At 38.9% G+C, this 23,869-nt stretch overlaps 4 protein-coding genes across 4 annotated transcripts; all 4 read right to left on the minus strand.

Moving 5' to 3' along the window:
- Nucleotides 1-234: 234 nt before the first annotated feature.
- On the minus strand, nt 235-2,587 carry LOC125278776 (trace amine-associated receptor 4-like). Its single transcript, XM_048208111.1, has one exon. The coding sequence runs from the start codon at nt 2,400-2,402 to the stop codon at nt 1,383-1,385; it is 1,020 nt and encodes a 339-aa protein (XP_048064068.1). The 5' UTR covers nt 2,403-2,587; the 3' UTR covers nt 235-1,382.
- An 8,011-nt stretch (nt 2,588-10,598) lies between these two features.
- Nucleotides 10,599-12,478, minus strand: LOC125278777 (trace amine-associated receptor 4-like). The gene has a single exon (XM_048208113.1). The coding sequence runs from the start codon at nt 12,386-12,388 to the stop codon at nt 11,324-11,326; it is 1,065 nt and encodes a 354-aa protein (XP_048064070.1). The 5' UTR covers nt 12,389-12,478; the 3' UTR covers nt 10,599-11,323.
- A 3,648-nt stretch (nt 12,479-16,126) lies between these two features.
- LOC125278778 (trace amine-associated receptor 4-like) lies at nt 16,127-17,938 on the minus strand. The gene has a single exon (XM_048208114.1). It carries the CDS (start codon nt 17,859-17,861, stop codon nt 16,713-16,715), a length of 1,149 nt encoding a protein of 382 aa, XP_048064071.1. The 5' UTR covers nt 17,862-17,938; the 3' UTR covers nt 16,127-16,712.
- Nucleotides 17,939-20,052: 2,114 nt separating this feature from the next.
- LOC125278779 (trace amine-associated receptor 4-like) lies at nt 20,053-23,062 on the minus strand. The gene has a single exon (XM_048208115.1). The coding sequence runs from the start codon at nt 21,621-21,623 to the stop codon at nt 20,607-20,609; it is 1,017 nt and encodes a 338-aa protein (XP_048064072.1). The 5' UTR covers nt 21,624-23,062; the 3' UTR covers nt 20,053-20,606.
- Between the last annotated feature and the right edge of the window lie 807 nt (nt 23,063-23,869).

The raw sequence follows: 23,869 nt of genomic DNA on the forward strand, positions 1-23,869 counted from the left end.
GCTGACGTTGCACTTTTGATGTCACTTCACGAACTAGAGGTTATATTGTGAGTTTTACCCACATCAGGAATTTTAATTGGGTTTGCTATTTATATACCTATTAATTGCACTTTGATGCTTGTGTATAGACAATACACGAGTAAATGCGAAGAGAAGAGTGAATGAAGAGAAAAGAGCTGTCTTTGTAGGCTATTAATAATGGTCTTGACTGAGATCAGAAAATATCAGTTCATTTATTATTTTGATGATGTGTACAGACTACAGTGAGTTAAAAAGTAAGCAAGTTTTCATTCCTTTTTTGTATGGAGTTTCAGTCAGCTTCGGGCTGAAACTTTTCCTGGGACCTGGCAATCCTCATTGCTTGGCGTGAGCCCAGTTTGCAATGCCAGAGACACAGCAACATGATATATATTTCAAGGGAGGACCTGATTTGTTACCACACAGGTCCGCTGTCGATCTCATAATTCACAGTGAAGTTCAACTTCAAAAGGAATTATTTGAAAACACTCGCTCTGTTCCGCTCGCTCCGCACCAGTGAACACGCTCTGTTATTAGTCAGTGGTGGGCGTTCCTGTTATTGGTTGGCTAGTAACATTTATTAATGACATTTATAGATGTCATTCCATGTTATTCACATTCTGATAAAAATAAACATTGAGGGAGAAAATATTATACTGTATATAAAGTGACCTGTAGGCAATAACAGACTTCAGAATGGACTAACATAATAATGTAAGAAATTTAATAATAAAACAGACTTGAAATTTGACTTGTGTCTAAACAACAGTTAAATACGAATAAATCATAAAACTGGGATTTTTTTTACATTTAGCTAAACTGGGGCCCTATATGAGCCTATAGGGCCTGTATGAGTCTATTTACACTGAGTGTGCTCCTCACCACCTCATACATTTATATGATTTTTAAACAACTTTATGATTTCCTTTCCCACACAATGCTCCATTAATGTTCAATAATATATTGAATCCAAATCCTGGATGCAAATCAGGAAATTTAAATCAAATAAACTGCCAAAATATGAATAAATCTATTAAAATGTGAGTTTAATGTATTAAACATATTTAACATATTAATGTCACAAAAATGGAGGCTATTTAGATTTTAATTCTATTGAAATATATTTTTCTAAACACAGTACAAGCAAATTTCTCCGAAAATGTCTATTTTTAAAAAAGGGTTTTTTGAACATTAATTTTAGACCTGCATGCCATGTTTGAGCCCCTCTTTTCCACCAGATTACAAAATGTAAAGATCGCTTTTCATAAGAAAGTATATTTGCAAAATGGCTTCAGCATATATGAACTAAAAAGAATTACAAAAAAAAATCATTGTGATGCTCAAAATAAGCGTGCTTGTTGTATTCATTCAAAATTCAAGGTGTTTGAATCCTTGATGCCACAGATATAAGTGGATATAAGAATCTTAAATGCATTCTGAAAACAAGGGTAGAAAAATCCATAAATCAAGGGGTTACAGGTGGAGTTAAAATATGCAAACCAAATTACAGCATCAAAAATATCAGCTGGTGTAAAAAAATTGAAAAAGGGGTTGAGAGCATTAACAATGAAAAAAGGCAGCCAGCAAAACAGAAAAACACCAATAACAATGGCCAAAATTTTTGCTGCTTTTCCTTCTCTGTGTGCAGAGCGTTGGCTCTTCAACCCTCCTGCTGTCACTCTTTCTGACATAACCTTTGCATGTTTTCTTGCAACATGGAAGATTTTCATATACAGAGAGGTCATGATTGTTCCGGGAAGGAAGAATGTGACAATTGGACATATAAGACCCCACTGTTTGTTAAAAAACAGAACACAACTTCCCACACAGTAAACCTGCATGATAAACGACTCCAGGCCAATAGTGTTCACCCCTGAAAACACAACATAAAAGCTGTACACAAATGCAAACAGCCATGTGAAGGTTGTAAATACAGTCACAGTGTTGTTTGTGACCCTCATTTTGTACCTTAAAGGATCACAAATGGCCCAGTACCTGTCAACAGATATTAAACTGAGATGCAGCATGGAAGAGATACAGAAGGTCGTGTCTAAACTAGAATGCACTTTACACACAAAATCTCCCAGATACCAGCAGCCTTCAACAGATCGCACCATGCTGTGCGGCATGACAAAAGAGCCCAGCAGACAATCACTGGCAGCCAGAGAGCGAACGATCAGATGAGTTGGAGACTGCAGATGTTTGAAGTGAGAGATGGAGATGATGATCAGCAGATTCCCAAAAACTGTTGTGAGGATAATCAGCATCAAGAAAGCATACATTGCCACTTTAACTACAGTAAAACGTTGTACTTTTGGACAGGAGTCCGACCGGAGTGGATAGCAGAGAAACACATTCTCATTGTCAGTTTCATTTGAAGTCATCACGTCTGCTCCGGAGATGCTGAGATGATTTTCCCTGTAACTGTAAAAAGGCAAGCAATCATAAACATAAGTATAATCAAAATAATTTTGTAAATGATAGTTTTTGCAAAAGACCAATATCCAAAGAAAGGTTTAGATATATATATATACTACATGGCCATTTAGTTTAACTCTCTAAACTCAGAGTAGCTCAGCTGATTCCATATATACTCTAAGATTCGAGGTAACCCCCACTACCACCACGTCTGTCAGTGTAACCCATAGTTACAATAACAACATCAGGGGATTAAAAATAATCAACCTACTCAACTGTGTTCTAAAATGGAGACTGATTAAAAACAAAATGTTATCTATTGAAACATGTGTCCTCTGACCTTAAAGGCGTTGATTGTATAAATAAAGAAATAAAAGAGTGTGATATAATATACATATTCTAACTTCCAGAACTAGAATATCCTTCTCACTCCAAAATGACCATGGAAAGAATGACTTCATTATTTTATGCTGTATTTTGCATGCTTTTTTCTGGTATTTAGGAGCTGTCAACTAGTGTAAACAGTATGTTGGCCCTATTTTAAAACCTCTTCAACTCCACCAACCCGTATACGGGTTTGAAAACCACATTATAATGTTTACACATAAATTTTAAAGGCTTCTGTCACGTTCCGAGTCATTCCCGGACTACAATCCTCCCTGGTAATCACCTGCACTCACTCCACCAATCACCAATTGCCACATACTGCTGCAGCACATTATCTGGACTATTTAAGCCACACACACCCTCACACACTTTGTGAGGACTTCTTTCACCCTGTGTACAATTCTGAGTGTTATTTACACTGTCGGTCTGCCTGTTTCTGATCCTCTCTGTTCCCTGTGTACGAATCTCTGCCGCCTGCCCTTTGGACCTTTTGGACTGTTTATTGTTTCCCGATTTTGTGAATGATATCTGCCTGCCCTGATTCATTGCCTGTTCCTCGACCATGATTCTGCCTGCTCTCTGCCATACCTATTTGCCACTGTTTGACCATTGCCTGTCTTACTACGAACTCTGTTTAATAAAAGCCTGCAGATGGATCTTACCTTGAGTCCCACCTCGTTACAGAAGACCTCGCCAACACAAGGATCCAGCGGCTTTTCAGGAGAACCAGGTATGGACATTGCACATTTACTATTATGTCTCAAGCAGGGCACACGATCGATTGAGGATTATATCACTGAATATTTGGACATTGCCTATTGGTCAGATCTGCCAGACTGTGTGCACATAGACTTTTTCTGTGAAGGCATTAACCAACCACTCAAAGAACAATTAGTTCGTAATGGACCCCGTTTCTCCCTCAGTCACTTCCTGGATTATGCTTTATTGTCTGTTGGCTCTGCATTTACTGTGGGTGTCGCGGAGAAATGCGACACCTCGCCTAATCCTGTAATGGCCGCCGCACCAAAGGACACTCACAAAATGGCGGCCACCATCACAACAACACCAGTCCATGAGTTGATCTTCATGAGCAAAGTCAAGCCACTGTTGATCTTCGTGAGCCAAGTCAAGCCACAGTTGATCTTCCCGAGCCACGTCAAGTCCAAGTTAAACTTCCTGTTCTAAGTCAAGTCACAGTTGATTTCCCAGATCCACGTCACGTCTCCGCTGATCGCCCAGAGTCACGTCACATCTTCGCTGATCGCCCAGAGCCATGTCACGTCTCCGTTGATCACCCAGAGCCATGTCACGTCTCCGCTGATCGCCCAGAGTCACGTCACGTCTCGAGACCCATCCGAGAGCAGAGATGATTGTCGCCGGCTTCGCACTCAAGCCCGCCGGTTGCTACGCACTCAGGCCTGCCGGTTGATGCACACTCAAGTCCGCCGGTTGCTACGCACTCAAGTCCAAGTCCGCCGGTTGCTGCACACACAAATCCAAGTTCGCCGGTTGCTACGCACTCAAGTCCAAGTCCGCCGGTTGCTACACACTCAATTTTAAGTCCGCCGGTTGCTACACACTCAAGTTCAAGTCCGCCAGTGTCCACGGACAAGATGCCCGCTCCGCCAGTGTCCATGGACAAAATGGCTGCTCCGGCAGTGTCTACGGACAAGATGGCCGCTCCGCCAGTGTCTACGGACAAGATGGCAGCTCCAGTCTTCGCCGAGGCCGCTCCTGCCTCCGGCGAGCACGCTCCAGACTCCGAGCCCAAGTCAGCTCCAGACTCCGCACCAGAGCCCGAGTCAGCTCCAGACTCCACACCAGAGCCCAAGTCAGCTCCAGACTCCGCACCAGAGCCCGAGTCAGCTCCAGACTCCACACCAGAGCCCGAGTCAGCTCCAGACTCCACACCAGAGCCCGAGTCAGCTCCAGACTCCGCACCCAAGCTTCTTGCCCTGCCGGCAACCCGAGCTCCCTGCCTTGCCATCACCACCTAAGCTCCTTGCCCACGAGCCCGCTACAGATCCCACTGCAACCCACGAGCTCGCTTCTGCCACCATCAAATGTGGCATTGGGGGAAACTTGTGGGTGGGGCTTCCGAACTGCAATGGTTGCCTGATGCTCTTGATCCGCCTTGGCATCCCAAGGGTTCCGAACTGCCATGGCTGCCCAAGGCTCCTGACCCGCCGTGGCTGCCCGAGGCTCCTGACCCGCCGTGGCTGCCCGAGGCTCCTGACCCGCCGTGGCTGCCCGAGACTCCTGACCCGCCATGGCTGCCCGAGGCTTCCGACACGCCTTGGCACCTAGAGTCCCTGGACCTGCCCTGGAGACCTCCTTACCTGTCTGTACATACACCCTCACCTGCCAGTAGGTCTTCAGGGCACCCACCCGGGAGGGGGACATTCTGTCACGTTCCCAGTCATTCCCGGACTACATTTCCCACAATCCTCCCTGGCAATCACCTGCACTCACTCCACCAATCACAAATTGTCACATATTGCTGCAGCACATTATCTGGACTATTTAAGCCACACACCCTCACATACTTCGCGAGGTCTTGTTTCACCCTATGTACAATTCTGAGCGTTATTTACCCTGTCTGTCTGCCTGTTTCTGATCCTGTCTGTTAAAATGACACTGGGATATTGCATTTATACCACTGTATTACATTTGTGCAGGCGGAAATTACATAAAGCGGAAATTACATAAAAAAGTAATATTCTTCCCTTCAGGTGCATCTGAATAATTCTTGCATGATAGAGACAAAATTCTTTTTTTCCAGTGTTTGCTGACATCCAGAGGAAACAACCAGAACTGTCTGTAGGGACTGATTTATAAACTTTCAAAAAAGATTTTATAACAAAAAAAAAAGAAAAAAGAAAAAATCAAAATCACCTCTTTTTTAAGGGCTTTATTACAGCACAGACAACATATACTCATATATAATAATTTTTATCACTTTCAGCAGTGTTTTATGTAACTTCAAAGGGTTTCCTGTAAAAGGACACCAAAATTTTGTATTTAGAGCACTATATGTGGGTATGGGAAGCTTTTCAATTTGGGTATGTCAAACCCAGGTGGAAATCCCTAAAATGGTCCCAAAGCATAAGAGGTTAACGATCTAAGCGCATGGTCTAAAGCGCTCAGCGCAAGTACACTTAGGGCATGTCTGAATTCACTTTTGCTAGTTTAATGAGGGGAAAATGGTCGGTGCGCCCAGAGCGAGGACTAAAAGGGTTGTCCCTATTCTCTTAATTAGTAATAGCTGTGTTTTGGGTGTAATGTGCAATTAACCAATCAGAGTCTCATCTCCCATTCCCTTTAAAAGCCAGTGGCACTCACGCCATGGCAGATTCACTATTTACATGGCGGAATTTACAGGCGGAAAAACTGAAGGGTTAAAACTCGCGAGCAGACCATCTACGAAAAAAGAGATTTCACCAAAGCATTTTTATCTTTATGCACACAATAATAACCTTTTAAATTGTAATCCTTTTATTTGTAATATTTGGCATATTTGTATGCTGCTGCATGTTCCTGTGTGTGTAATAAGCAGAGTGTATGCGCGTTGTGCACCCGCATATTACTAACGCACTTTTTAAATGATTTTTATTAACAAAATTCGGGAGGAGCAACGTTCAAATAATCTGTCTAATCATCACGTCATTTCAGCCAGCTGTTAGCAATCAGTAATCAACATATCTACCCAATCAGCATGAGCGAAAGCATATATATAGACACAGTTGACTCACCCATATTCCTCGACAGTTTTACAGCATCCCTCCACCACCCCGTCTCCTCACACTGGCCTGGTTACTTTCCTAACTAGAATACGGAGGGAGTACTCTGGGTTCAGGCCAAAATACCAAGCAGGCAAGGAATTCCAAAGTGTTGGAGCGACTGAAGAAAACGCCCTATCACCCATAGATTTTAAACGGGTATGTGGAACGATTAAAAGGCCAGCTTCCGAAGAGCGGAGATCATGCACAGGTGTGTAGGGGGCTAAAAGCTCAGAGAGATAGTGAGGAGCCAAACCATTCAAAGCTTTATAAGTAAGCATGAGAAGCAAAAAACACTTGCGTCGCGCCTCATGCCACATTGCGCCGGTATATGATAGGGCCCTAAGAGTGCAAGGGGCTAAAGGTGCACCAGGCTAAAAGGTACATTTCATTAGATTTTTATCGGAACCACGAGATGGCACAAAAAATCTCTTCTGAGCACTTCAAAATATTCATGTTTTACTATGCATGTGAACAATTGGCTTATTCTTTATGTCAGGGGTGTCCAGACTCGGTCCTGGAGGGCTTAGTTTAGCTCCAACCAGCTCCAAAACACCTGCCTGTTATGCTGGGTACACACCACAATATAATCAGGCTGATTTTGTGCCGATTTCTCCCCTTCCAACAATCCTAGGTAATGTCCCGATTATCTTGATGGTTCAACAGATTATCTTATCAGATTTTCCTGTGGTGTAAGGTGTGTTAAGAGTGACTGAATCTACTCAGAAGAACGTTGAAGGCGCCCCGATCGCGAATCGTAAATATTCAACATGTTGAATATTTACGATCAGAAATCCTGATGTGGGGGGGGAACCCCGAGGACAAACGCACTCACGCTCTGCGATTATGACGTGAAACAAAACAATATCCAATCAGAAAGCAAGCTGACAGAAGACAGAAGCATAACAAAACGCAGTCATGGCGCAGCACAAAGTTAAATAGATTTGGACAGCAGAGATGGAGCGGAGGATCAGCTTGTCGATTTGTGGCAACAGCCAGAGTGTTTATACAATGTGTCCTGTAAAACATACCAAAATCAATCCAAACACTAACAAAGCAATTTCTTCCTGCCTATCGTCCGTCATGTTTACTCTGAAGTCTCAAGAGATTTCCCATGTTAACAGTCAGGACTCTAGTTGAAAATCTGTTTGTGTGTGGTGTGCTGTCTTTGTCACATCATAGCACCACACAGTATAGGAGCAAAACGGGTAAATCTAAGATTTTTTTTGTCGTCATGTTTGTGGTCTCTCACAATTTGACAATCGTATGAGTTTTCAAAAATCTTTTAGTGTGTACCCAGCATAAAGGCTGGTTCACACTGTGCAATTTTGGCCACGATTTGGTCGTCTGAGACAAATTTTGAGAATCCTAAAAGATTCCTATAATCCTAGGCTAAAATCTGTAGTCTTTGATCGCTAGTTTGGCATGTTCACAGACAGCAGGTTAATGACCTCTGCGATCAAATTTGACCTCAGACGAAATTCTGGCAGTGTCAGAAGATTTGGCGCACAGTCCTCCAGTGTGACTTCTTCTACGAGGAATGTCAAATTGTCTTCGTTTTTCAAGACAAGCCATGATCAAAATTAACACTAGAGATGTCTTTGTTAGCCACCATTTCAGTCCTGTGTGTAATGCAGCTCACTGTCACTGAACGTGTGTGAGTTGATGAAGTAAATCTTCGGACAAGTTTTCATGTGCGCGTCCATTTTTAATGCGTCTTGACTGTCGTGCAGTCTGACATAAATGACAGCTGAGATCCCACAGTGTGACATGAGGATCATGTTCGTACAGTCTGACAAGTAACCATCATAAAGGACAATTATAAATCGCACAGTGTGCACCCGGTTTAAGTTTCTAGTATGCCTAGTTAGTCCTTGATTAGCTGGTTCAGGTGTGTTTAATTAGGGTTGGAGCTAAACTCTGCAGGACAATGGCCCTCCAGGACCGAGTTTGGACACCCCGGCTTTATGTGGTCGCAGACTGAAATGCAAAGCCCAGTTCGTAGTGCCAGAGAAACAGCAACATGATCCCATTCATTTTTAATAGAGAGCTGGCAACATTCAATGACAAGATCGTCAGCAATCGTTTGCGACAGGATGTAGGCCTGTTCAGCAGCAACAGGACAAAGTTAAGTGTTGTTTAAATTGACGCAAATGAGCAGCGATTTTCGGAAGTGGCTACCAATTACGGTGTGATACCAATGTCTGGTACCAATGTTTTTGAGCATCGGTCGGCTTAGTTTTTTTGGTGTGTTCCGCACTGTTGGCTGTAGTCGAATGTTGTCTAAGTGTTCTGGGCCAATTCAGCATGTTTAATCAACATCAGGCCGTCGGTGAGAGAGAGAATTCAATTTAGTGAATGAGTGCATGCATGAGAATAAAATTGAAAGTGCTGAAAGTGAGCAAAGTCAAGACAGTACAGACAGAAGGCTGGTATAATTTCATGTCATCTTACCAGAGCATTGCGTGAATATGTTTATAATAACATGAGCCGACTGGAATAAAGAAATTGATTGAGCGTGACTGGTATTCAAAATTCTAAGCAAGTTCTACTTTGTTTTACGGTTTGTATATCTATAGTCCTAGTTTTGGTTTCCCTTTTTGGATGATGAAAATAGACTATAGATACCTGCTGATATAGACAGATATTTCCATACACACAGGTGCAGAATGCATATGCTAGTTTACAGTCGCCTTTAGTCTTTCTGTTGTGTTCAAGCGCAGCTTTTTGGCCGAGACGCAACTGACAAGAGGCGACAACACAGCCAGCTTTCACGTCTCTAGTTCTTTGACGTCAGCTTGGTATGTCCAGGGCTTTAGGTTATTAGTGGGCGCTGCTGCTATTGGTTGGTGAGATGAGGAGGGCGGGGCTGAGAGCTGTGGGAGCGGAGCGATGCAGGTGGAATGAGTGTTAATGAGCGACACCTGCAAGTCACATGGGGGAGTTCCGGAAGGATGAAAGAAGGAGTGATGACAGTAAAGGACGAGAGGGTATTTCAGAAAGCAGGTTATGTGACATACCTGGGTAAGTTTACGGATAAGTAAATAGATATCCAACTTACTCTCTGAACATAACCTGCTCCGTCAGTGGCTATATATATATATATATATTTTGTGGCGACAAGGGCGGGCGAGAGCCGTGAGGGAACGGCGCGAGGCCGGTGGCGCGAGTGTTAATGAGCTTCACCTGGGAGGCGCACCGGCCTTGAGTCTCTCACGGAGGAGCTCCGGGAGCATAAGCGGAGGAGCGACGACAGTGAAGGCGGAGAGAGGATCAGGCCTGGATATTATCTTATGTTTTATTAAGTTTGTGTGGTCGGCAGACGTCCGCGAGGGTCTGCCGGCATTACTTTCGTTTTGTTCTTTGTTTATTTTGGTTTTAAAGTTTGTTAAATGTTCGCCGGTTCCCGCCTCCTTCTTCCCGTATATACGAACTGTGTTACATATATATATATATTATATATATATATATATATATATATATATATAAAGCACTATTTTATTTTATTTATTTATTTTATTCTTATCTCACACATTGAAGATGTGCTTTTAAAAGGTTTTTGAATGAAAACGGGACATTTTATATTAAGGGTGTGAATATTTATATGAATTATTTATAAATAATTATGATCTGTAATAATTAATCGAAAAATTAAATTACTGTTTGAATTTTGCTACATGTTTCTTTGCTGGCCATAAAGACAATTATTCCATGATAAATCCTAAGAATGCAAACTGAAACTTTTAACTAAATGCATTGGGTGGCACTGTAGAGTGTGTAAACAAGTTGATTGAGGATGGTCTTCAAAATTCTTTAAAATTAAAAAAAAAAAAAAATCTTTAAAATTCAAACGTGTCATGCAAGCCCCTCTTTTCCACCAGATTAATGAAAATGTTCAGATCACTCCTTCCAGTAAATGCAGAAAGTTTGGAAAACATTTGGAAAATGTTTTAAACATTTACATAAAAATAAAATTTTATTGTGATGCTTAAAATAAGCGTAAGTGTCACATTCATTCAAAAGTCAAGGTGTTTGAAAATTTGATGTCAGATATAAGTGGATATAAGAATCTTAAATGCATCCTGAAAACAAGGGTAGAAAAATCCATAAATCAAAGGGTTACATGTGGAGTTAATATATGCAAACCAAACCAAAGCATCAAAAACATCAGCTGGGGTTAAATAATTGAAAAATGGTCGAGAGCAGTAACAGTAAAAAAAGGCAGCCTGCAGAAATAAAAAACACCCATGACAATGGCCAGAAATCAAAGCAAAAATGTGAATGCTTATTTATAGAGAGAGTTTTTTTTAATGTAAACCGATTAAAATGTTAAGTCAAAAGAGGTTGATGTATTAAAATTTTAAATTAATGAAAAATGTTAATTTCACAATAAAGCAGGCTACATAGGATGTTTTATTTAAACTCAACATATTTTTCATATAGTACAAACAGATTTCTGCAATTTCTCTAAAAATGTATGTTTTAAGTGTTTTAATGTAAGTTTTTTGAACATTGACTTTAGCCCTGCATGTGTCATGTTCATGCCCCTCTTTTCCACCAGATTCATGAAAATGTTCAGATCACTCCTTCCAGTAAATGCAGAAAGTTCTTAAGAAACAGAAACATTTGCAAAATGATTTAAACATATATAAACTAAAAAGAATTACATAAAAATACAATTTTATCGTGATGCTTGAAATAAGCATGCTTGCTGTATTCATTCAAAAGGCAAAGTTTGAATCCTTGATGCCACAGATAAAAGTGGATATAAGAATCTTAAATGCATTCTGAAAACAAGGGTAGAAAAATCCATAAATCAAGGGGTTACAGGTGGAGTTAAAATATGCAAACCAAATTACAACCTCAAAAACATCAGCTGGGGTAAAATAATTGAAAAAAGGGTCGAGAGCAGTAATAGTAAAAAAAGGCAGCCAGCAGAGATAAAAAACACCCATAACAATGGCCAGAGTTTTTGCTGCTTTTCCTTCTCTTTGAGCAGAGCTTTGGCTCTTCAACCCCCTTGTTGCCACCACAGTCACTCTTTCTGACATAACCTTTGCATGTTTTTGTGCAACATGGAAGATTTTCATATAAAGAGAGCTTATGATCATTCCGGGAAGGAAAAATGTAAGAATTGGGCATATAAGGCCCCACTCTTTGTTAAAAAACAGAACACAACTTCCCACACAGGAAATCTGCAATATAAGCATCTCTAGTCCAACCGCATTTATCCCTGAAAACACTACATAAAAGCTGTACACAAATGAAAACAGCCATGTGAAGGTAGTAAATACAGTCACAGTGTTGTTTGTGACCCTCATTTTGTACCTTAAAGGATCACAAATGGCAAAGTACCTGTCAACAGATATTAAACTGAGATGCAGTATGGAAGAGATACAGAAGGTCATGTCCAAACTAAAATGCACTTTACACACAAAATCTCCCAGATACCAGCAGCCTTCAACAGATCGCACCATGCTGTACGGCATGATCAAAGAGCCCAGCAGACAATCACATGCTGCCAGAGAGCGAACGATCAGATGGGTTGGAGACTGTAGATGTTTGAAGTGAGAGATGGAGATGATGATCAGCAGATTCCCAAAAACTGTTGTGAGGATCATCAGCACCATGAAAACATACATTGTCACTTTAACTACAGTACGACGTTGCAATTTCGGACAGGAATCCAGCAGGAGTGGATAGCAGAGAAACGCATTCTCAGTGCCAGTTTCATTTGAAGTCATCACGTCTGCTTCAGATCCAGAGATGATTTTCTTTGTAACCATAAAAAGTCAGACATTTATAAATCAAAGTGAAACAAAATAATTTAGTAAATTATAGTTTGGTTAAGATCAATATCCAAAGAGAGGTACAGTACATGCACATCTAGTTTAACTCCCTAAATGGGATCAGCATTTATATTCTCAGATTCAATGTAATCCCTGAACACCAGTCCATGTAACCCATAGCTACAAAAAAAAAATGAACTCAGGAGATTAAAAATTAGAAAATTAATACTTCAACTCTGTTTAACAAATCACATGATTTATAAATCGAGGGATTAAAATAGTAAATTGTGCGCACAAATTAGTAAATCAAGGGAACGTGCACACGATTTAATTTTTTTTTCTTGCATGTCATGTGCGGGGCTCTGCAAGATTCCCCTATTCCAGATGTACTATATAGTGCTGAGAAAACAGTTATATGAACGTGACAAATTATTGTCCCGAGCATCGATGGTGTGAGGACCCTATTGTAACTGCTCAGTCAATTATTTTTCTTCTCTGAAATGAATTGCATTTTTGAGGGCCTAAACATGCTTGAAAACTCATAAAACTTTGCACACGCGTCAGAAGTGGTAAAAATTTACGTCTAATGTGGGTTTCAGAATTAGGTGTGGCAAAATGGCTCGATAGCGCCACCTACAATATTTCAATTAAGCGTCCTTCGCGCTACGTTTCACGTGCTAGTATGAAATTCGGTAGACACATGTAACAGCCCAATACTTACAAAAAAGTCCATGGGTGCTTTAACAAACTCCTCCTAGAGTTTTAATGTGATCAACATCATATTTGTTCATTCTAATCTAAAGATCTTTGTGATGTTAAATTGTGAAGATATTGATTTTCGCTGAAGGGTGTGTCCGTGGCGGCCAGACAAAGTCTGATGTTTCACAATGAAACAGGAAGCTGTTGTAAGTCAGGTATACAATGTCCGATCTTTACATGTGTGATAAGCGTCCTGGCCTGAAGACATCTACATGCAAATATTCAGTTAGTAATAGCGCCACCTGTTGGCAACAGGAAATGGCATGCTTTACATTGTAATTCACTCCCTGAAACACATTTAAATATGCCATGAAGTACCAAACATGCTAGAAACATGTTAAATTATGCAACACTTGGCTAAGTGCTTAATGTATGCGATTAACACCACAAAACAGGAAGTTGTTGTTGTTGTTGTCATTGAAATATTTAGTTATAGTAATAGCGCCACCCACTGGCAACAGGAAGTGACGTGTTTAACACTGTGATGCACTACTAGCAACATACTAAAATATACAATTGAGTGCTAAACATGGTATAAACATTCTAAAACATGCTATTAATGTCATGAAACAGGTAGTTGTTATAACTCAAGCATACAATGTCCAATCAGCCTCAGACTTCACATGTTTAATAAGTGCCCTGGCATGAAGACATCTACATGAAAAAATTTAGTAATAGACCTACAGGTCATATAATTTGAATATCATCAAAAAGTTGATTTATTTCACTAATTCCATTCAAAAAGTAAAACTTGTATATTATATTCATTCATTACACACAGACTGATATATTTCAAATGTTTATTTCTTTTCATTTTGATGATTATAACTGACAACTAAGGAAAATCCCAAATTCAGTATCTCAGAAAATTAGAATATTACTTAAGACCAATACAAAGAAAGGATTTTCAGAAATCCTGGCCAACTGAAAAGTATGAGCATGTACAGCACTCAATACTTAGTTGGGGCTCCTTTTGCCTGAATTACTGCAGCAATGCGGCGTGGCATGGAGTCGATCAGTCTGTGGCACTGCACAGGTGTTTTGAGAGCCCAGGTTGCTCTGATAGTGGCCTTCAGCTCTTCTGCATTGTTGGGTCTGGCATATCGCATCTTCCTCTTCACAATACCCCATAGATTTTCTATGGGCTTAAAGTCAGGTGAGTTCTACATCTCCATAAAGTTGGTCAGCAGCAAGAAGCATGAAGTGCTCTAAAACTTCCTGGTTTATGGCTGCATTGACCTTGGACCTCAGAAAACACAGTGGACCAACACCAGCAGATGACATGGCACCCCAAACCATCACTGACTGTGGAAACTTTACACTGGACCTCAAGCAACGTGGATTGAGTGCCTCTCCTCTCTTCCTCCAGACTCTGGGACACTGATTTCCAAAGGAAATGCAAAATTTACTTTCATCAGAGAACATAACTTTGGACCACTCAGCAGCAGTCCAGTCCTTTTTGTCTTTAGCCCAGGCGAGACGCTTCTGACGCTGTCTGTTGTTCAAGAGTGGCTTGACACAAGGAATGCGACAGCTGAAACCCATGTCTTGCATACGTCTGTGCGTAGTGGTTCTTGAAGCACTGACTCCAGCTGCAGTCCACTCTTTGTGAATCTCCCCCACATTTTTGAATGGGTTTTGTTTCACAATCCTCTCCAGGGTGCGGTTATCCATATTGCTTGTACACTTTTTTCTACCACATCTTTTCCTTCCCTACGCCTCTCTATTAATTTTCTTGGACACAGAGCTCTGTGAACAGCCAGCCTCTTTTGCAATGACCTTTTGTGTCTTGCCCTCCTTGTGCAAGGTGTCAATGGTCGTCTTTTGGACAACTGTCAAGTCAGCAGTCTTCCCCATGATTGTGTAGCCTACAGAACTAGACTGAGAGACCATTTAAAGGCCTTTGCAGGTGTTTTGAGTTAATTAGCTGATTACAGTGTGGCACCAGGTGTCTTCAATATTGAACCTTTTCACAATATTCTAATTTTCTGAGATACTGAATTTGGGATTTTCCTTAGTTGTCAGTTATAATCATCAAAATTAAAAGAAATAAACATTTGAAATATATCAGTCTGTGTGTAATGAATGAATGTAATATACAAGTTTCACTTTTTGAATGGAATTAATGAAATAAATCAACTTTTTAATGATATTCTAATTATATGACCAGCACCTGTAGTCATATCGCCATCAGGCTGTAAGCAAGGAATTGTGTCAAATACTAATGACTGACGTATTCCTCCTATATTTATATACTTATATGCATATTGCCCACTGTGCCCACCAGGTGGCTGTGGCACGGGTGTGAGGGCCCTTGCATCACTGCTTGCAGCTTTAATTATTATTATCATTATTATTAATTTCTACAATGTGACAGATGGTGTGGTCTGGGAATCTTTGGGAAGGTAACTGGTATCAGTAGGTTATATGTCTGTTCCAATGACTCAATGACAATCTTATACTAATATTCATGTTAGCAAAATAAAAAACATCTTTACCTTGTGTAATCTGTCTTGATGCTAGCACACTAGATATACGCAAGATAAGCATTCCCATTGTGAACAGAGCAGTATACACTGCACACATGACAACTCTTGAGTCTATTCTGTGCATGTGTGGATAGAGCTGAACCAGCATCAGTTTAAAGATTTATTTTTGGGCAATCTTGACTTTTATTATGATAGGACTTTGAAAGGACTTGAACTCGGCTCTCTCAAAGCACTAGGACACTATATGTCAACATGCTGCCCACTGGCCTATTGGCCTCATTTTGTATGATCCATGGGGGGAACAGAATTCGACGACAAAAATCCAGCTGTCAGAATCAATTTCCCCATGCCCATGATGAGAGATTTTAGATGTAGTGGATTAAAAGATGCTGATTTTATTCTGTGTGTGGATGGAGCTAAACCAGCATCAGTTTAAAGATTTATTTTTTTAATATGACAGGACTGAGTTCTTTATTCCCACCTTTTTTATTATTAATCTATAACTGTTAAAAAATCCATTCAAAGCCACTTTGTTACAGTTTTTTTTTTTTTTTTGGAGCTCAACCATCCAACTACACAGACTGTCAACACATTCTCAACAGGTATGTAATATCCAGGATACTTAGTTTCTTACTCGAATTGCCTGGATCCAAATCAGGAAATGTAAATCAAACTGCCAAAATGTGAATGCTTTTCTTAAGGGAAACCATTTAATGTAAATCCATTAAAATGTAAGTTTAATGTATTAAAATCTATTTAAAATGTTAATTTCACACACACACACACACACACACACACAGTTTTATTATAACTGAATATATTTTTCTGAACATAGTACAAACAATTGTCTGCAATTTCTCTATTTTAAAACAATTTTTTGGATATTGATTTTAGCCTTACATGTGTTATGTCTAAGCCCATCTTAATGGCCCATCTGATCACTTCTTCCAGTAAATACAGAAAGTTCATGAGAAACAGAAACATTTAAATTACTTCAACATATATGAACTAAAAAAAACAAAAAGAAAAAAAAATAAGTATTGTGATGCCTGAAATTAGTATGAGTTTCATATTCATTCAAAAGGCAAGGTGTTTGAATATTTGATGCCACAGATATAAGTGGATATAAGAATCTTGAATGCATTCTGAAAACAAGGGTAGAAAAATCCATAAATCAAGGGGTTACATGTGGAATTAAAATATGCAAACCAAACCAAAGCATCAAAAACATCAGCTGGGGTTAAATAATTTAAAAAAGGGTCGAGAGTAGTAACGGTAAAATACGGCAGCCAGCAGAAATAAAAAACACCCATGACAATGGCCAGAGTTTTTGCTGCTTTTCCTTCTCTTTGAACAGAGCTTCGGCTCTTCAACCCTCCTGCTGCCGCCGCAGTCACTCTTTCAGACATAACTTTTGCATGTTTTCTTGCAACATGGAAGATTTTCATATACAGAGAGCTCATGACCGTTCCAGGGAGGAAAAATGTAAGAATCGGACATATAATACCCCACTGTTTGTTAAAAAACAGAACACAACTTCCCACACAGGAAATCTGCAATACAAGCATCTCTAGTCCAACCGCATTTACCCCTGAAAACACTACATAAAAGCTGTACACAAATGAAAACAACCATGTGAAGGTAGTAAATACAGTCACAATGTTGTTTGTGACCCTCATTTTGTACCTTAAAGGATCACAAATGGCCCAGTACCTGTCAACAGATATTAAACTGAGATGCAGTATGGAAGAGATACAGAAGGTCATGTCCAAACTAGAATGCACTTTACACACAACATCTCCCAGATACCAGCAGCCTTCAACAGATCGCACCATGCTGTACGGCATGACAAAAGAGCCCAGCAGACAATCACTGGCAGCCAGAGAGCGAACGATCAGATGAGTTGGAGACTGTAGATGTTTGAAGTGAGAGATGGAGATGATGATCAGCAGATTCCCAAAAACTGTTGTGAGGATCATCAGCACCATGAAAACATACATCGCCACTTTAACTACAGCAAGACGTTGTACTTTAGGACAGGAATCCAACCGGAGTGGATAGCAGAGAAACACATTCTCAGTGTCATTTTCATTTGAAGTCATCACGTCTGCTCCGGAGATGATTTCCTTAATTGTAAAAAGGCGAAGTATGAGCAAAATTATTTTATGAATGATAGGTTGGTAAAGGCCAGTATCCAAAGAAAGGTGAACATATATGCCCATCTATATTTTAACTTCCTAAATGGACTCAGAGCAGTTCAGTCTTGTCCATATATATGCTCAGATTCGAAGTAACCCCATTACACTTGTCAGTGTAACCCATAGTTACAAAAACAACATGAACTCAGGAGATTAAAATGTGAAAATTAATACTTCAGCTGTGTGTCCTGATTTGAAGATCAATGAATGGGTTGGAGACATATTACATCAGCCTGAACCGTTGGTACACGACAAAATGGATTCATATTGTTCACATAAAATCAGGGTTATTATAGTTAACTAAAATGAAAACATAAAATCTTCTGTTATTTGAAATACAATAAACTTTAGCTGAAAAAATTAAAACATAAAAATACTTATTTTATTTTAGCTAGTTGCCAAAGTTAAACTAAATGAAAATTTCATAGCAACTCATTTTCATTTAGTTTAACTTTTTATACTAAACTAATTAAAACTGAAATTTTTAGTGAATAAAAACTATATATATATATATATATATATTTTTTTTTTTTTTTTTTTTTTTTTTTTTTTTAACTGATGAGAAAAAAATACAATAAAGTCACTAAAACCAACTATAATGAAAACAGAAAATAAAAAATAAATACTAAAACTATAATATTATCTCAATGATACTATTGGCGCTTTTCCACTGTGTGGTACAACTCGGCTCGGCTCGCTTTACTTGCAGTTTGCTTTTCCACTACAGTTTAGTACCGCTTCAAGGTGGGTGGGATTATAGACTGATCGTATATTTGCGCCGCCTCTACTGCCGTTGCTCCTCGTCTACTGACCACGATACAGTCATTTCTTTTTTCAAGTTGTGTGCAACGGTCTTTTAAAGCAAGTCGTTTAAAAAATGTAGCACGAACAAATGATACTGTGGTGGTGGTTACTGACTATTTAAATCTAGTGGGTTTTGGTGTCTTGTGTTTCAAATCGATTCTTTCTGACCAATCAGTGATCTGCCATGTTTACACGTCACATTTAGTATTGGTACGGCATGCGAGACCCCATTGACAATCAATGTATGAAACAAAAACAAAACAAAACAAAAAAACACTGAGACATTTTTCAAAATATCTTCTTTTCTGTTCCAAATAAGAAATAATTTTCATTTATGGGTGAAATATGACCTTAAGCATCATGAGCATTGTGCCTTGAAAATACCCTTAAAGGATTAGTTCACTTCAGAATTAAAATTTCCTGATAATTTACTCACCCCCATGTAATTCGAGATGTTTGTCTTTCTTTCTTCAGTCGAAAAGAAATTAAGGTTTTTGAGGAAAACATTCCAGGATTTTTCTCTATACAGTAGACTTCAATGGCTACCAATGGGTTGAAGGTCCAAATGTCAGTTTCAGTGCAGTTTCAAAGGGCTCTACACGATCCCAGATGAGGAATAAATGTCTTATCTAGCAAAACAATTGGTCATTTTCTAAAAAAATTTAAAGTATATACTTTTTAACCACATATGCTCATCTTGCACTGCTCTGCGATGCGTCATGCACTATGTAATAACGTTGGAAAGGTCACACGTGATGTAGGCAGAAGTACTGAGCAAGTGTCTACAAGAGAACATGCAAAGACTGTCAAACAGCCTTTACAAAAAAATTAAAACAAAGATGTCAGACGATTTTGAAGAAGGTGGAGAAAATGAGATAGTTTTTCGCTTTACCGCGGTACTTCCGCCTACGTTACACGTGACCTTTACAACGTGATTACATAATGCGTGGCGCATCGCAGAGCTAATGCAGACAAGCATTTGTGGTTAAAAAGTATATCAATTTTATTTATTTTTTAAGAAAATGACAGATCATTTCACTAAATAAGTAAGGGTCTTATTTAGTGAAATGATCTGTCATTTTCTAAAAAATAAATAAAATTGATATACTTTTTAACCACAAATGCTTGTCTTGCATTAGCTCTTCCTCGGCTGCACTGAAACTGAAGTCTGCTGTATAGAGAAAAATCCTGGAATGTTTTCCTCAAAAACCTTAATTTCTTTCTGACTGAAGAAAGACATAAACATCTTGGATGACATGGGGGTGAGAAAATTATCAGGAAATTTTAATTCTGAAGTGAACTAATCCTTTAACCATGTAGGGCATAGTGCCACCTGGTGATCAAAAGTGATAACAGTTTCTCTGCATAGATTTCTTGAGCTTATTGAGTATAATGATGTATTTGTGTGTGTCTGTGCATGCATACATTTGTGTATACAATATTGAAGAATACAGTTTTTAAATACACCTACACATTTGATCTAGTTCTCTACAAAATCAAAAGTAAAACAAATGCACACTAGGACACAGATGTTCTTCTAAAGGGATTGTTTTAATGTAAAAACATGCATATGTGATCAATATTTTTGCATTTGTACATCATTATTTATATATACAAACATTATTTCTTTTTCTACTTCATTTCTAAATTAGCTTAAACTTGCATAACCTTGCAACAGTTTAGGTTAAGAGTGACTGTTGCATTTCTAACTTAAGGGATATTAAAGAATAAGATCACAACTTTCAATCAATTTAAGAGGTTCTTCGATATAGAACTAATCCTTGATCAGTTTATTTTAATTATTCTAAAATTGTATTTACATTTTATCATATTGTCCACAATATCTTAAAATAAATCACTTCAGCACGCATAAACTAGCGTATAAAAGCATGTAGGTTAATAAGAGAAAGAAAATCTTTATTGTGAAGCATAACATGATATCCTGATGTAAAATGATTAACATATTCATTCAAATGTCAAGGTGCTTGAGTCACTGAAGCCATAAAAACAGGATGATATGAGAATCATAAAGGCCTTCTGAAAACGAGAGTAGAAAAAACCATATATCAGTGGATTACAAGTGGAGTTAAAGTATCCAAACCAAACCAAAGCATCAAAGATACTGGCTGGAGTCACAAAATTAAGACAGGAGTCAATGATAGTAGCAATAAAAATAGGCAGCCAGCAGAGATAAAAAACACCCATGACAATGGCCAGAGTTTTAGCTGCTTTTCTCTCTCTGTGTGCAGAGCTTTTGCTCTTCAACCCTCCTGTTGCTCTTTCAGACATAACCTTTGCATGTTTTTTTGCAACACGGAAGATTTTCATATACAGAGAGCTCATGATTGTTCCGGGAAGGAAGAATGTGAGAATTGGACATATAATACCCCACTGTTTGTTAAAAAACAGAACGCAACTTCCCACACAGTAAACCTGCATGATAAACGACTCCAGGCCTATTTTGTTCACCCCTGAAAACACAATATAAAAGCTGTAGAGAAATGCAAACACCCATGTGAAGGTCGTAAATACAGTCACAGTGTTGTTTGTGACCCTCATTTTGTACCTTAAAGGATCACAAATGGCCCAGTACCTGTCAACAGATATTAAACCAAGATGAAGTATGGAAGAGATACAGAAGGTCATGTCTAAACTAGAATGCACTTTACACACAAAATCTCCCAGATACCAGCAGCCTTCAACAGATCGCACCATGCTGTACGGCATGACCAAAGAGCCCAGCAGACAATCACTGGCAGCCAGAGAGCGAACGATCAGATGAGTTGGAGACTGTAGATGTTTGAAGTGAGAGATGGAGATGATGATCAGCAGATTCCCAAAAACTGTTGTGAGGATCATCAGCACCATGAAAACATACATTGCCACTTTAACTACAGTAAGATGTTGCAATTTCGGACAGGAGTCCAGCAAGAGTGGATAGCAGAGAAATATATTTTCAGTGTCAGTCGCATTTGAAGTCATCACATTTGCCCCAGTTGCAAGATTTTCTTAGTAATCGTAAAAAGGCTGACAATTATAAACACATAAGTATAAAAAGAACAATTTCATGAATTACAGATTGGTAAAGACTAGTATTCACAGTTAGATAAACATATAAATAGTACATGCCCATCCAATTTAACTCCATCGATGGACTCAGAGCAGCTCAGCTGTGCTCATATATACTCTCATATTCGAAATAACCCTCCTACACCTGTCAATTTAACCTATGGTAACAAAAACATCATGAACTCTGGAGATTATAAAAAACAAAAAAAACAAAAAAAAAAACAAACAAACAAACAATCAGACCCCATAATGTGGGGGAAAAAAAACATCATTACATTATTAAAAGTAGAATATTAGCAACTAGGGATGCACAGACATAAAAAATTTGGCCAAAACCAATTCAACCAATTCAAATCTTAATTTAGCAACTGCTTAAACATAATCAACTTAAACATAATCAACCAGGTAGCAACCTCCCATAACACTTTAGTGACCCCATAGCTTTTTAAATTGGTGTAAATTTACTTTGATAAACAATTTTCAATCAGAAATTGCTGGTAAATTTCACTAATTAAAGAAACGGCAAGTAACACGCTGGATTAAACATGAAATTTTGAAGTATAAAAAATGGAATAGTAGCCTATATACTACAAACATACTCTAGTCATCTTTATTTGTTTATTTATTTATTTTTTGCAACTTCAAAAAACACAGACAGACGGCCAGTTATTTCTCTGACATTACACGACCTGAGAAATGCACATTCAACATTTTCAATCAGTGAAAACAGGCACCAACCAAAACGGCAACGGGGTAACACACTGATCCAACAAAAACCAATGATGTGCCTGTAACCATCTGGTGACGTCTGACAGTGCAGTGTGAATTGGCCTTTACAATATGAGACTAAGGTCCTTTTAATCTGTCTTTAAATTGCTTAAGGCCTACAGTAAGTAAACTTCTGCAATGACCTGTTTATCTCTTAACCTTTAGAAGAGGTTGTAAAGCTCTGTTTAACACTTTTGTTATACATTTAAACCATTCTTGAGATTTTTGCAAATATCATCATAGAAAATATCTATATGGCCTTCAGATCCACAGCTGCCAGTCACACATACCTCACTAATGATGCTTTGTGTCTTGGACCCAAGAGACTTGTTAACAGTCCTCCATTTCTTTGGAGTGACTCTCATAGGAGTCTGACCAATCAAAGGTGTTAATACCAGCTCTCACCTGCTTAACACATGAAGCTTATTAGCTGTATCCTGTCACATTATTATCACAGCCAACTTGTTTACCCATAATGCCCTACAGAGCTGAACTTTTATCATTAGGGGGACAGACAGGACAAACAAACTTTTAATGTCTTTGTGCTTCAATCTAATCACATACAACACCAGAGAAATAATGGAGTTATTAAAGGGTTAGTTCACCCAAAAATGAAAATTCTGTCATTAATTACTCACGCTCATATCGTTCCACACCCATAAGTCCTTCGTTAATCTTCGGAACACAAATTAAGATATTTTAGTTGAAATCCGATGGCTCCGTGAGGCCTGCATAGGGAGCAATGACATTTCCTCTCTCAAGATCCATAAAGGTACTAAAACATGTTTAAATCAGTTCATGTGAGTACAGTGGTTCAATATTAATATTATAAAGCGACGAGAATATTTTTGGTGCGCCAAAAAACCCAAAATAACGACTTATAAAGTGATGGCCGATTTCAAAACAATGCTTCAGGAAGCTTCGGAGCACAGACAAATCAGCGCATTGAATCTTCTGTTCAGAGCGCCAAAGTCACGTGATTTCAGCCATTGGCAGTTTCACACGTGATCCGAATCATAATTCGATACACTGATTCATAATGCTCCGAAGCTTCCTGAAGCAGTTTAGAAATCGGCCATCACTAAAATAATTTGTTATTTTGTTTTTTTTTGGCGCACCAAAAATATTCTCGTCGCTTTATAATATTAAGATAGAACCACTGTACTCACATGAACTGATTTAGATGTGTTTTTAGTACCCTTATGGATCTTGAGAGAGGAAATGTCATTGCTGGCTATGGAGGCCTCACTGAGCCATCAGATTTCAACAAAAATATCTTAATATGTGTTCCGAAGATGAACGAAGGTCTTATGGGTGTGGAACGGCATGAGGGTAAATAATAAATGACAGAATTTTGATTTTTGGGTGAACTAACCCTTTAAGCAAAACAC

This window comes from Megalobrama amblycephala, linkage group LG11, assembly GCF_018812025.1.
Source record: "Megalobrama amblycephala isolate DHTTF-2021 linkage group LG11, ASM1881202v1, whole genome shotgun sequence".
NCBI lineage: Eukaryota > Metazoa > Chordata > Actinopteri > Cypriniformes > Xenocyprididae > Megalobrama > Megalobrama amblycephala.